The 14817-nt window shown below is 34.3% G+C and overlaps 1 protein-coding gene across 4 annotated transcripts in view; it reads left to right on the top strand.

Moving 5' to 3' along the window:
- The window catches only part of CNKSR2 (connector enhancer of kinase suppressor of Ras 2), a 301559-nt gene that overhangs the window by 164643 nt on the left and 122099 nt on the right, over window positions 1–14817 (top strand). For 2 of the 4 annotated variants that reach the window (XM_037046238.1, XM_037046237.1), the window contains exon 9: window positions 8228–8374. The exons of the other annotated variants lie outside the window; for them this stretch is intronic. In XM_037046238.1, the coding sequence (XP_036902133.1) occupies window positions 8228–8374 (147 nt within the window). The remainder of the gene's footprint in view (window positions 1–8227; window positions 8375–14817) is intronic. 4 annotated transcript variants of the gene reach the window in all.

Below are 14817 nucleotides of genomic sequence, written 5' to 3'. Positions count from 1 at the left end.
ACCAGCCAGGGCCTATTCAATAGCTATTAAGGTATATGAATTGAACTGTTGGAAATATGTCACTAGAGTTCTTTATAGGAAACAAGGTTGGTTAGGAAAATTTGGGAGTCACATGCAGAAAGTTCTTAGTAGAAGCTCAGTGAAGAGAAGAGGCTGTTTTAAGAAGACCACATGAAATATTAGAAAGGGATCCAATACCTAGCACAGAGGAAATACCTACATTTATTGGTTGTGAGGAAGAAAAGATGGAGGACATTAATCAGAGATGTACCAGGACCACATTCCTTTACTTAAGCTAATGCGTTGTCATAGCACATGCTTGCATTTTCTTATCCCTTCTGTACATTAGAGTTAGAATGTATTATGACTTTGGAAACCTAATCATTTAGCCTGTGCAATAATACTTAAACTTTTTTTGGTGTCAAGCTCACTATTTCATAAATTAATCAATTCCTTTTAGGAATCTTTGGTTATTAATTTTTTCATATTTATCCATAACCATTAGCTCTTAAGATTTTTTACTTATTTAATTCCTTCCCATATTAGTGGATTATACTCCTATATTAATGTCCACTAGAATCCTTCCTTCTTTCAAAGCTCCCTCTATTTCCTAATACAGAAAGATTTTCACTGTAGCCAATATAAAGAATACTTTAAAATCATTTTTCATATTACTATTACAGAATACTTTCCCATGCTTTCTAATTCAAGTCTATCATGCCTAATATTTAAAAACTATAGTCAGAAGCTATAATGAGAAAACTGAAAGCTAATCTTGAAAAATTATTAACATGCACTGATATATTTTACTTATTTTTGACATGGGTATACCATTACATTTACCTCCTAAATGGAGGCTCCCAAGTATCTTAACATTATAACACCTATTTCCCTCACTTTATCATACCATCTACTCAAGCCCGGCTATAATCTGTCAGCCATAACTATCTCAATAACATTTAAAGAAAAATAAATTAATGTCAAGAATTCTCTACACTTCATTATATGGCCGAAGATATGTTAGGATATCACAGAACTAGAGCTGGGAATCATTTTTCCTGGAACTCTGCGACCATATCATATTTGCCACTGAATAGAACATGATACAATCCAATAAATGGGGACAGTTGTTAAGAATTATATGTAATAGAGAAGACAGAAACTAATGAAGAAAGGATTCAGATTAGGAAGTTTGAGAAAGGTCTAAGGAAAAAACAACTTTGAATAAGAGGCATGAGGTCTGGTTGCTGTTTATGCTGATACAAGTACTGGGATTGACTGAGGGAGCTGGTGGGGGGGTGGGCAGGGTCAAGGGTGAGCAGGGCAGGGGAGAGCAACGGAGGAACAATTGGGAAAATTGTAACTGAAGAGCAATAAAAAATGTTACACAAAGTCTGAATTACTCAATCAGCTTTATTCTCATTCAATAATTTTTATGTGAACCTGACTTAACACTTATAGATATCTACTGACATCATTCACTGAATCAATAATCAATAGCTAATATACCTCTTGAGTTACTGAGCATAACTGAATAATAAATTTGTTTTTATTTTACTAATCACCAAGAAATATAATGCACAGAGCAGATATGATTTCCCCATCAATACCATTTACTGTTTTAAATAACATCTTTCTGGTTCTTACATTTTATGGAAATTTTTAATCAGTAGCATACAGTCCCAAGTAGGTAATTCATAAAACTCATGATTTTCTAATTGGAATATTACTACTCAGGAATAAGTTCACTTATATCATTGATTTTGTTGTTTATAAAAACAACTCATGTTTACTGCCAAAAGTTCAAAAATAAAATTATAAAAAAGACAAGTACTATATGATCTCACCTTTAACAGGAAGCTAAACAACAAAACAAACAAGCAAGCAAAATAAAAACAGACACTGAAATAGAGAACGGGGACAGGGACCAGAGGGGAGAGGGGAGGAAATTTCAGGGGAAAAAGGGGAGGGATTTACAGGAACCAGTATAAAGGACACATGGACAAGAACTAAGGGGGGTGTAAATGGGAGGGACGTGGGGAGCATGGGGGGTGGGCTGGGATGGGATGGGAGTAAAAGACAGAAAACTGTACTTGAACAATAATTAAATTTTAAAAAAGAAAATACATATTGTATTCTTTACTTGCCTTTAATGTAACCACTTATGGTATTCTATGTCTTTCTATGTTTTTTTTTTACTTTTGAGAATTTGTATCACCTTCACTGAAGCTAAAATAATACAGTCAGGTTTATAAAACAATTATTTTTATTTTATTTTTATTAACTTTATCAGTGTAACTGGTTAGTAAAATCATATGGGCTTCAAGTGTAGATTTCTGTGATACACCATCTGTATATTGCACTGTGTGTCCACCACCCAAAGACAAACCATATTCCATCAACATATATTAGGCCCCCTCTACCCTCAACCCCCAACTCCCTCTCCTCTGCTAACCATGACACTGTTGTATGTGTCCATAAGTTTCAGTTTTATATCCCACTCATGAATGAAATCATATGGATCTTAGCTTTTTCTGATTGACTTATTTCACTTAGCATGATATTTCCAAGTCCATCCATGTTGTTGCAAATGACAGTATTTCTTCTTTTCTTATGGTTGAGTAGTATTCCATTGTATATAAGTACCACTTCTTTATCTAATCCTCTCTCAAAGGTCACTTTGGTTGTCTTCACGTCTTGGCCATTATGAATAGTGCTGCAATGAACATAGAGGTGCATGCATCTTTGGGAATACATGTTTCCAACTTTTTCAAGTAGGTACCCAGGAGAGGAATTTCTGGGTCATATGGTAATGCTGTTGTTAATTTTTTGAAGAGCATTCATACTGATTTCTACAATGGTGGTATAAGCTTACATTCCTACCAGCAGTGAATGAGTGTTCCTTTTTCTCCACAACCTCTCCAACACTTTTTATGGCTTGTCTTGTTGATAATGGCCTTTCTAACAGGTGTGAGGTGGTATCATATTGTAGTTTTGATTTACATTTCCCTAATAGCTAGTGAAGTTGAGCATCTTTTCATATACCTGTTGGCCATTTGTATGTCTTCTTGGGAGAGGTTTTTGTTCAGGTTCTTTGCCCATTTTTTAAAATTTATTTATTTTAATTGTTGTTCAAGTACAATTTTCTGTCTTTTACTCCCATCCCAGCTCACCCCCCTAGTGCTCCCCACCTCCATCCCATTTCCACCCCCCTTAGTTTTTGTCCATGTGCCCTTCATACTTGTTCCTGTAAACCTTTCTTCCCCTTTTCCCCTGAAATTCCCTCCCCTCTACCAATGTCCCCCTCTGGTCACTGTCCCCCTGTTCTCTATTTCAGTGTCTTTGGTTATATTTTGCTTGCTTGTTTGTTTTGTTGTTTAGCTTCCTGTTAAAGGTGAGATCATATGGTATTTGTCTTTCACTGCCTGGCTTATTTCACTCAGCATAATGCTTTCCAGTTCCATCCATGCTGTTGCAAAGGATAGTAGCTCCTTCTTTGTCAGCCTGTTTTTAACTGGATTGCTTGGTGTTGAGTTGTGTGAGTTCTTTACATATGTGGGATATTAACCCTATATTAATAACCTATGATTTCTATATATATACTTTTTACAAAAGTAGAATTTAATTAAAGTTGCTGTTTTGGAACTTAATTTTTCTACACAACAATTGTAATAGCCCTTACTAATGGATGTTTACATAATTTACAATTCTTCATTGGTTTAAATAGGACTGCTATATATATGTGACACATCTCTGTGCCTTTATGCAATCATTTCCTTATGGTAGTAGAAGTAGAATTCAGGAGCCTAAGATATATATTTCATGTGTATTTTGATATATCTTCTTACTTTGTTTTAAATATTGCTAATGCTATCTCAGTGAGAGTCGGGAGGCTAAAAGTAGTAAAATTGTATAATTTTCTGCCATTGAATAACATTCAGCTATAAAATTAAAGTCTAACTAAATTATTACTTTTCACCCAAAGAACAATTCCACTTTCTCATAGAAAAAAAGATCTGTTTTTGGAATTGTGTGTGCAAAAGAGCATAGAAAAGTGTGAAGGAATAGGGTGAACAAATTGCACTGAACATTACACAGGAAGACACGATCTAGCCTTAACATTTTTGTAACTAGTCACAATGATTATATCATAGAATAAATGAAAGAAATTGGTGGATAGAAATCAATGTGTAATTAATCAAGAATAGTAATACTGAGCCCTGATCAGTGTGGCTCAGTTGGTTGGACACCATCTGGCAAAGCAAGAGGTCACTGGTTCCATTCTAGGTTAGGGCACATGCCTGTGTTGTGGGTTCAATCCCTCGTTGGGGCACATGGGAGAGACAGCCGATTGATGTTTCTCTGTAGCATTGGTGTTTCTCTCCCTCTCTTTCTCCCTTGTTTCCCCTCTCTCTAGAAAGTAAATTAATTAATTTTAATATATATTTTATTGATTATGCCATTACAATTGTCCGATTCCCCCTTCACTCCCCTCCACCCTGCACACCCCTCCCCAACTATTCCCCTCTTTCGTTCATGTCCATGTGTCCAAATTCTTTAGATTCTGAATTTCCCATAGTATTCCTGCCCTCCCCCTGTCTATTTTCTACCTACCATCTATGCTACTTATTCTCTGTACCTTCTCCCCCTTCTCCTCCTCCCACTCTCCTGTTGCTAACCCTCCATGTGATCTTCATTTCTATGGTTCAGCTCCTGATCTAGCTGTCCTCTTAGTTTGCTTTTGTTTTAGGTGTGGTTGTTAATAACTGTGAGTTTGCTGTCCTTTCACTGTTCATATTTTTCATCTTCTTTTTCTTATATAAGTCCCTTTAACATTTCATATAATAAGGGCTTGATGATGATGAACTCCGTGAACTTGACCTTCTTTGAGAAGCTCTTTAGCTGCTCTTCCATTCTAAATGAAAGCTTTGCTGGATAGAGCAGTCTTGGATGTAGGTCTTTGATTTCATGACTTGGAATACTTCTTTCCAGCCCCTTCTTGCCTGTAAGGTCTCTTTTGAGAAATCAGCTGACAGTCTGATGGGAACTCCTTTGTAGGTGACTGTCCCCTTACCTCTTGCTGCTTCTAGAATTCTCTCCTTCATTTTAATCTTGGCTAATGTAATGATGATGTGCCTTGGTGTGTTCCTCCTTGGGTCCAACTTCTCTGGGACTCTCTGAGCTTCCTGGACTTCCTGAAAGTCTATTTCCTTTGCCAGATTGGGGAAGTTCTCCTTTATTATTTGTTCAAATAAGTTTTCCACTTGTGGCTGTTCCTCTTCCCCTTCTGGTACCCCTATAATTCGGATGTTGAAACATTTAAAGATGTCCTGGAGGTTCCTAAGCCTCTCCTCATTTTTTTGAATTCTTGTTTCTTTATTCTGTTCTGTTTGGTTGTTTCTTTCTTCCTTCTGGTCCACTCCCTTGATTTGAGTCCCAGTCTCCTTCCCATCACTCTTGGTTTCCTGTGCATTTCCCTTCATTTCAATCACTTTAGCCTTCATATGTTCCTCTAATTTGTGACTAAAATCAACCAATTCTGTGAGCATCCTGATCACCAGTATTTTGAATCTTGCATCTGAAAGGTTGGCTATTTCTTGGTCACTTATAATTGTAGGCTCTGGGGCTTTGAGCTGTTCTTGAGTCATAATGTTTGGTCTGTTCCCACCTGTTATGTATGAGGAGTGGAGACTTAGATGTTCACCAGGGCAGGGTGACCCAGTTGCTCGGTTGTGACACTGTATGTGGGGGCAGGGTCAGAGAGGGGAAAAAATGGCGCTTCGCTCTGCTCCACTCTCTCTCAGATTTTTGTCCCCTTTGCAGCTTCCCACAAGCTAATTGGGCCCCTCTGGTGCTGGTTCCCGGGTGTGTGAGCCTGTGTACTCTCCAGGATTCTGTGGGTCTCTCCAACGAACTCTCTGTGAGCCTGGGAACCTCTCTCAGCCCCTCTACCCTGAGAAAATCTTTCCAGTTGGTGCTTTCAGGCTCTAATTCCCGTCGCTGGGGCCCTAGCCTGACCAGTCGGTCTCACTGTTCGCTCCTTTGCTTGGTTTATCTGCACGCAAATGTGTGACCACAGTCAGCCAGCCGCCCTGCACCCTCGCTGGGTCCACCTGTTGCCATCCCACGCCTGGGATCCACTATCCGCTTCCGCTCCTGGGTTGGTGGGACCGAACGTTCTTTCCAGCCAGACCCCACTCCGCCGCTGACTCCACCCCTCTTACCAGTCTGGCTGAGTGGTTTGTTGTTTTCAGACTTCCGTGCAGTTCAATTTTCACTGTTTTGGCTGCGTTTTTGTTTCTAAAACTTCGCTGTCTTTAAATTTAGTTGTGGGAGGGGGTACAGTGTTTCCACCTACACCTCCATCTTGGCTGGAAGTCCAAATTAATTAATTTTAAAAATAAGAATAGGCATGCTGAAAGAAAAATATGGTCATCTTATTGACTGCTTTCATGTAGTTAGCTACTATTTCAATAAATGACAAAAATGTGGTTATCATTAATAAGTTCACAAAATCTTTGTTTAAACAGTTTATTTGCTCCCTTCAAATCTGGAATTCAAAATCCTGCTTCACGTTTTTATTTCATTTCACAATTATTTCATTTTGGCAAGCAAAATGAATAATTTGGTTTAAATTCACTTCACTTTGACCCTTAGCTTATAGAAGTATCTGTAGGGACACTACTTAGCTATGAGACTAATCAGAATTAATGTAATATACCTTTGGGCATATAATAATCCCACTTATATATAATGACATTTGACCAATTCCATTACTTTAGTTGATCTGCATTAATGTGACTTTCTTTAAAAATTGGCAGCATCTTATTCACATTAGGCAAGAACCTTAATGATCATTTTGATTCATATCTGAGAAACCTTGAGGTTTAAACATTGTAACATCTCACTTCTTTTTTGTCCTAACTCTTTCTCTTCACCATCATTCAGTTCAGCTATAGTAGAGTTTAAAGGAATGATCATTCATTGCATAAACAAAAGTTTCCCATTATTTTACAGTGGCTGTGGTTCAGAGTGCTTCTTCATCATAGTCTCTGGGGATCTGTGCTTCTCTTGGTGAAGTGCTCACTCTTTGCAGCTTGAGCATTATCTTCCAGGCAAAAACACGAGTAACAGACAAAAACATCCATTCCTGTTCACTTGATTGCCTAGCAAGAAACTAGATTACTGTTTACATTTGCTAAATCCTCCTGTAACCTAGGATAAATTTTGACCTGGTGCATTTATATAGCACATCCTGGACAAAATCTAATACATTAGAGTTGGCTAAAAGTTTCTTTTAAATGTTAAATGTATTTTTTATCCTTGAAATACTAGGTATTTTGAATGTCTTTCTTTAAAACATAGTTCTATAACTTCAGTTACTTGATAACTGCATAATTAGTCCATCCTAAAAGCAAACTAACAAAAAATATTCTATGTTCAAAATATTAAAAAGATGATGAGTGAAATAATTTAATGGATAACAGTTGAGCCAGGTTTTAGGACATTTATCAAGAACTTCAGTTTAATTATACAATATGTTTTGAGGTGATATACAGATAGAATGGCTTCATTAAATACCACACATTATATTTTAAGTTTATAGAGTGGTTTGAAACACATTTTCAATAGCTGCTGCATTGGAGTAGTATTACCTTATCATTTTTTACCCTATCTTAGAGCATGGTAAAAGGTTTATTTTATTGATGCTATCTTCCATGCATCAGAGTGTTACCTTGGTGTGTCAGTACCAGCTATTGGTAGTGTAATGTCACTCTAATTTATGGACACTTCTACTACATATCTCTAAAAGATGGTGATGAGAAAGCATGTGTAGTTTGTAAGCTCAGGACCTTGCCAAATCTTGTTTTCAGGCATGTGGATTTTAAAATTGTACTTGTGAACAGAGCTTGGATCTAGACCTTGCATAGCATTAATGATGACATAATTTCTTTACATTCTAAATTACTCCATTGGTAGGATACCGTTTTAGTCTCTGATGTGGTAAATGTCCATTAGCTGATCTCGTAATAATATGGACTCTAATGCAATAAAATGGTTAATCAATTCAAAGATAAAATTTTTTTCTTAAGTATATATCTCCTGACAATTGGTAGGATGGTACACCAATTATATGATTTTCATTTTTAACTTATTAAAGGGGGAAAACATTAAATCTTTGAATACTGTACCTCAATTTTATTGTAATGATTTTGCTGGTTACCAGGTGGGGTGGCAGTTGAAAAATTTGGTGAATGCACTACGAGAGGACCCGAGTGGTGTTATCTTAACTTTGAAAAAGCGACCTCAGAGCATGCTTACCTCAGCACCAGCTTTACTGAAAAATATGAGATGGAAGCCCCTTGCTCTGCAGGTAATGAAGCTTAATCATAAGTCATACACCATCATTTTAGCCATAGATTATCTCAGTAATGCTTCTTTATTGTGCCTCATCTCAGCAGCATATGGATTAACCTTGTATGCTTTTGAAAATTTGTTTGTGAAATGATTTCTTCACAGCTTATCCTAATAGGCTTAATTGTGATGACATATGAAAGTTACTGTAACTAAAGCCCAAATAATAAAGAACTTGGCCTTAATTTGTAAACATTTAAAAGCATAATTCCAAACAAACCACAAGTTATTTCAAACCAAAATATGGACAGAAATAAAAATGAGAGGTTTCATTTTTTAATATAATCTTCTATTTAAAAATTATACTCACATACACTTCTTGGAGAAACTAGATGATAGTTTATATAAATCTTTTAAATGAGGTCATAACATAATAGTAGTTATTTATGAACAGTAGGTAAAAGAAGTTTTAGACAGTAATTAAAATGGATCAACTACATTCCTCCAGACAACTTTTTTTTTTCCATTCTCTAGGGTGGAAAAAATAGAGAAATTGTTGCATTAGAATTTCTGCATCTTTTTTCACCATGAAACATCACTCTAAATATTACTATGGGGTTGATCATTTATATTCATTAAGAAGCTGAGTTATCTAGGAAGTTATAAATATACAATTCTGGTTGATGAAAGACAAGGAAGCAATACATTTTCTTCCATTTCAGTCAGGATATAATCTTTAAACACATCATAGAAAAATTTTTGTCCTTCATAAAAACTGAATTTTTAAAATAGGAGACTGTTACCTTTCTTAGAAGTCTAATTTTTAAAAATTTAAATTGCCAATTGAAATATAACACTGCCCATTCAGATTAAAAATAAAAGTAATATATAAAAATACCATTGTTATCACTGCTATGTAAGTTGTTATTAAGTTCTACATTAGTACCTTATACCATTCTTAGATTTTCTTTCCTAAAATCTTAAATTATCCATTACACAGAAATGCCTTCTCAATTATAATGGTTTCTAATTATTTAAAACTTTACTACTTATTGCCTTCAAATTTGCATTATACATAAATAACATAAAAACATATAAAATGTTCTGACATTAAGGTCTTCAAATTTTTAATGTGAAATGTTCTAATTTTCAAAAGAATATATGTAAAACTATATTAATATGTCCAAATACATTTGACTTGCAGTATGTTTATTATTAAAGATTTTTTTATGGTAATTAAAGTTCAGAGATTAATATTTGACTCATTAACCCATAGATTAATAAATCTGACTTTACCATCACATCATTTTATTTTCTTGCTGTATTATAAGTTGCTTTGCTATTCCAATCTGTAGTTTTCTATTGGTATGTCTTCCCTAATGATCCTTCTTCAAAATTTGAGAGTTTGGAATCCTGAAGAAGAGGCCCATACTTTTGGCTTTTAGGTTTTCTTCTCAATATATGTATAGTTAAATTTAAATTTTTCTCTCTAGTCTCTTCTATTTCACATTGAACGCCACAAAGACATTAGCTTCTTGTTGATCCACGAACGCTGAGGGAGTATCTCTAGAAAGTAAATTGTTAATTTGGTCCCCTTTTAGATTCTTTTGCACAAGCTCACACTGGAGAATTAGGATACTGGCAGTACCCAGTTAAGAATGACTTTTATATAAAATCCTAAAATTATTGAAAGACCAACATTTCTTTTCTGCTACACATATATTTGGTATGTGTATTCAAAGCTGGAGAACAAAGGCTTTAATTTTTTAAATGACCTCACATCATTTCTTACTTATAATAGAATTATAATAGACTTTCAAGGCACTGTTTCTAGGTCCATTCCCAAATGCCAAGAAATGTGCCTCATCTGATCACTAATTATAATTACTCCTCATTTCCTCTTCAGTTATTCTGAGTATATTTGAAGGTTTACTTTTTAAGAATGTTTAAATCAGATAACAGTCAGCATTTATATAAGTGCTTATATGTACTGACATTTTTTAAAATTTGTTATTTCAACTGAATTTAGTTCACTTGATATGTATTGTCTAAGCTCAACCCCTTATAGATAAACAATACCCTTGGGTGTCAGGGGAGATAGTTGCTTTCAACTTCTTTGAAAATTACTTCAGAGCTTGGCTTTTTACAGAGCAAAATGAAGAGTATTCATTTTTTTAATTTTAATGAATTTTTTGAGGTGACACTACAACTAAATATTTCCTAGTGGTGTTAAAACAAGATATTAGGAGTAAGGGCAATGGTTAAGTCCTCTAACATATGCCAGCACCACCAGATCTCTGTAGAATCTATTTTGAAGACCTGAAATTGTATTATCAGAGTTCTTTGTTGATCTTAAGGCTTTAGCCTGTGCCAAAACTCAAAGACGCTGGAAGTGTAATGGAGACTATCTGGCCAGAATTTTTATAGAATATAGATTTTGATACAACCAAAGATGGACAAAATCTGAGGGTGCCAAGATCTGGACATCGAACATAGACTGTCTCCAGAGGGAAAAAAATTCAAAGAAATAGTGGGATGAAAGTCTTGCAGGTGGTCTTGGATTCTTTTGCAAGTTTGCCTAAGTCCACATGGTTTTCCTAGTGGCCAAGAAATGACTTCAGATGTGGAAAAAGTGCTTAATCCTCTGTGCAGACACAAATATCATTCTTATTGTATTCTTGCTTCTGGTATGTGTACAAATATGTTAGAGCTAAATGCCCATTAACTCATCTAAATGTAAATATTCAGTGTTCAAACCTGAAGAATTTGACATTAGGTCATTTCTTTTTTCATAGGGTATACCAGTAGTCTAGTAAGAATTATTTGAAGTAGAGGTTACAAAAGTAAATAGTTTGTGGCATTTATCTCACTCAATCTATTAATTTCATTGTTTTATACTATAACAGGTTATATTTAGCTATTAGCATTTTCAGATAAAATATGGCAAAGTCTTGTAGCATAGAGGTAGACACTAGTATATGCATCTTAAAATAAACAACTGTATTCTAACTTAAGGATTAGTTATTTTTAAACTAACAAGAAAATAATTTGTACCTACATAGATAAAGCATAACCTTTCCTAACCTAAGATAGAAGATTAAGGAATATCACACATTTTAATGAAAGAATCTTCATTTCTAAATATATGTTTACAAGATAGTTCTATTATTAATCAACTATACTGATGAATTTTGATTTGGAATTTCTTTGGAAAATCATTCATGGAATTATACCCAAATAAACAAAAGCATACAATTCAGCTTCATGCTCACAGAGCAATTTCATTAGTACATTTCATGAAATTTGGCAGTTCTCTTGTTAAATTCTTGATTTCTCAAACATTTTACAATAGAACTGCAAGATACCTGAGTGAAATACTACAAGCATATTTAATCTGGAATTGAATTCTGTTGTCATCTGCATCCATTTACAAATAGTAGCAATGTTTTACCTAGATAGTATCTTTTATTTTAAGAAAGTAAACCAAGAATTCCATCTTTTTCGAAAGGTGTTTTTAAAACCATGTCCTTAGTAGCACCCTCTACTAAGGTCCTGTATTTTGGTAAGGAGGGTGATTGCTTATGGTCAAGTTCTTCTAATTCAATGAATATATTTCAAGCAACTTTGGAGAAAACTCAAGGTATATTTTTTGATGTTTGTGGTTTTAAATTAGTGTGTAGGTCACAAATATCCATGGGTAGTGTCATTTCCTTCTCAAAAGACATGTATAGCTGGACCCTGACAATAATGGTGATTGAAATCATCACTGGGAATCAACAATATTTTAAAACATTAAGACCGCCGCATTTTTGATGAGAATGGATCTCAGAAATGACCACAAAAATTAATGCTGGAATTCAACTTACTGATATAGATTTCATTAAATCCATTTTTACATAAAATAACATCAAACTGTATCATTAGACTTATGTTCTTAACCTGTATCCTAGCCCATAAATCTTGTATCTTGTGATAGTTTTTTGTGTGTTTTGTGTTTTCATTTAAAATTTTACTGCTTAGCATTTTTACAGGATATTTAACTTTGAGCAGAAAATGAAATTAGAAAGCAAATCATTACAGCAGTTAATTTGATCTATCAACTGGTATAATAACTGAAGAACACTAATTGATTTTGTTGTATTTCAAATATAGATATTAATGGTTGAAGTCATTCTGTAAAAATCAAAAAGTATGAGCAATAGTAAAATTTATTTTAATATCAAAGTTATGGTCAGAGTGACTGTAAAAACCATTGGTTAACAAAGTTTGTTTCTGAAAGCTTTGTTTTAAAGGCATGTTTTGAAGAGGTTGATAACTAATACTAGAACACTAGAAAAAATAAATGTAAACTATGTAATTGTGCTGACTCAGAGGCAAAAATAATGATGTATTTTACGTGTTCAAATCAATAAATAGCTGCAAACAATTGTTATACCAAATTTTTGTTCACCAATGTTTAAGCAAATTAATTAAGGGACCTCAATCACACTTGTGTTTTCAGCCAAATGCTTGCAAAATGTTGACACAGGCCACAAAAATTACTTTTACTTGTTTTATCTTTAGTTTCCCACTCTTTCTTTACTATCCTAAAAGTTGAGTTGGAATGTAATTTGAAACAACTGGAACCCTAGTTTTAATGTTGCATTATTAACTATGCCAATAAGACTGGTGAGCACAAGGACAGACACACTAGTGGTAGTCTCAGTACAGTGTGCAAAATATGACAATTAAGTGGAAAAAGCCATTTTGTCATGAGTCTCTGAAGTTTCTATTAGTTGTATATTGTGTAACTATATGCATTTTTATGCACACATGTCTGTATTTTTAATGTATCCAGATACAGTTTCCTGATCAAATCCGTGGTCAGAAAAAAAACCCATTGTTTTCGTGGTAGTCTGATAGGAAAGGAAAGACTACATGGTTATAAAATAGGGCTTTTTTGTTTATATAAATTTGTATCCTATAAAAAGCTATGAAAAAATGAGTGAGAGAATTTTGAATATGTGTGTTTCTCTTAGGTTCTTTTCAAATGATTTACTACTTAAAAACTTACCCAGGAAAAAGGATCCCCAATAATTTTCCAAATTAAATCTAACACTCTTTATATGGTCAAGACACTTACAAGATTGTATGCAACATCTTACCTCCCAAAATCCAGAATACGTTTTTTCTGAAGCATTTGTTTAGATGATTAAGAAGACAGTTGCTAACATAAAACAATATCCTAATACTTGTGTTGGGAATTACAATAAAAATGTGTTTGAACTGAGTAAGGACTTGTGTGAATGTTTCATGCTAAAATAATGAGGTATTGTGATGCATTTGAGTCTGTGCTTATTCCTAAGAGCGAGTAAAATAAATGGCCAGGTGTTATACATAATGTAATCATTCATATTTCAATGGGTATTTCCCCCCTGGAAGGCACAGCAAGCTATTTGTGATCTTTGCATTAGAGATAACTACATAAATGAATTTTAGAAATAACTACATAAAATGTAATACACTGTCTTAATCTTTAATGTTGGGGATGTCTTTATGTCAATGGTTTCATCATGACTTTCTATAACTCTTTGAATGGTGGGTCATTCACCAGACAAAGGGGCAACTAAATTAAGATATACTTGCCAAAGTTCTTAAAATGTAAACTGTTTCAAGTAAAACTTCAATGTCAATCATAGTTTCTTTAGTATGGAAGTTCTTTTGCAATAGTCCTTAAGACCTTATGGCTTTCAGAGGTACATTGGTATCTTCCAGATGTGCTTAATTACCTTAGAGATGTAGAACTGGGGGCACAAGGAAAATACCTTACAAAAGCTGAAAATTTTACCCTACAATAATCATAATCTTCCAATGATGTTTAATCTGGATGAGTAGGATATTATTACTAAGGCATCATTCATGATTCAGAGGAAGATTTGTGCCATATCATATTGTGAGGTACAATTTGAAAGTATTTATCTAGTTCAAACTGACAATATGAAAGTGTATGTATACATTTTACCTAGTAGATTTCCTAGTCCTTTTGTCAGTAGTAAGTTACCATTAACTGGCATAATGTTACAAATGAGCATTTGAAGAGATGCGTACGATCATTTCATTTAGGATTTGAATATTTCAAAAGATGCATGCCAATGCCCCCCAAAATACCTCATAGACTTATTTTAGAAGAGTAACAGCATATATACAAATGCATCTTCCCTGTTGGAGCCTCGCTGAATATGGAAGGAGAGCTTTATGTCAGTAGGACAATTTAGATCTGAAAACTAAATGTTATGACAAGGTCCTTCCTGGAAATAAACCCCTTGGTATAGAACACAAAATGGGATCCTTATCAAATTTGATTGTGTACCATAGTGGATCAAGTTTTATTGAAGCTCCATGCTTACTCCAGTAACAGATAAAGTCTTTAAAAACCTTTGTATTTTATACATATACTTTTGTCCATATGTGATGATAGTTAAT

This window comes from Sturnira hondurensis, unplaced genomic scaffold (genome assembly GCF_014824575.4).
Source record: "Sturnira hondurensis isolate 20B ecotype Veracruz unplaced genomic scaffold, ASM1482457v3 Scaffold0005220, whole genome shotgun sequence".
Lineage (NCBI taxonomy): Eukaryota > Metazoa > Chordata > Mammalia > Chiroptera > Phyllostomidae > Sturnira > Sturnira hondurensis.
This window is presented reverse-complemented; position numbering and strand designations above follow the sequence as displayed.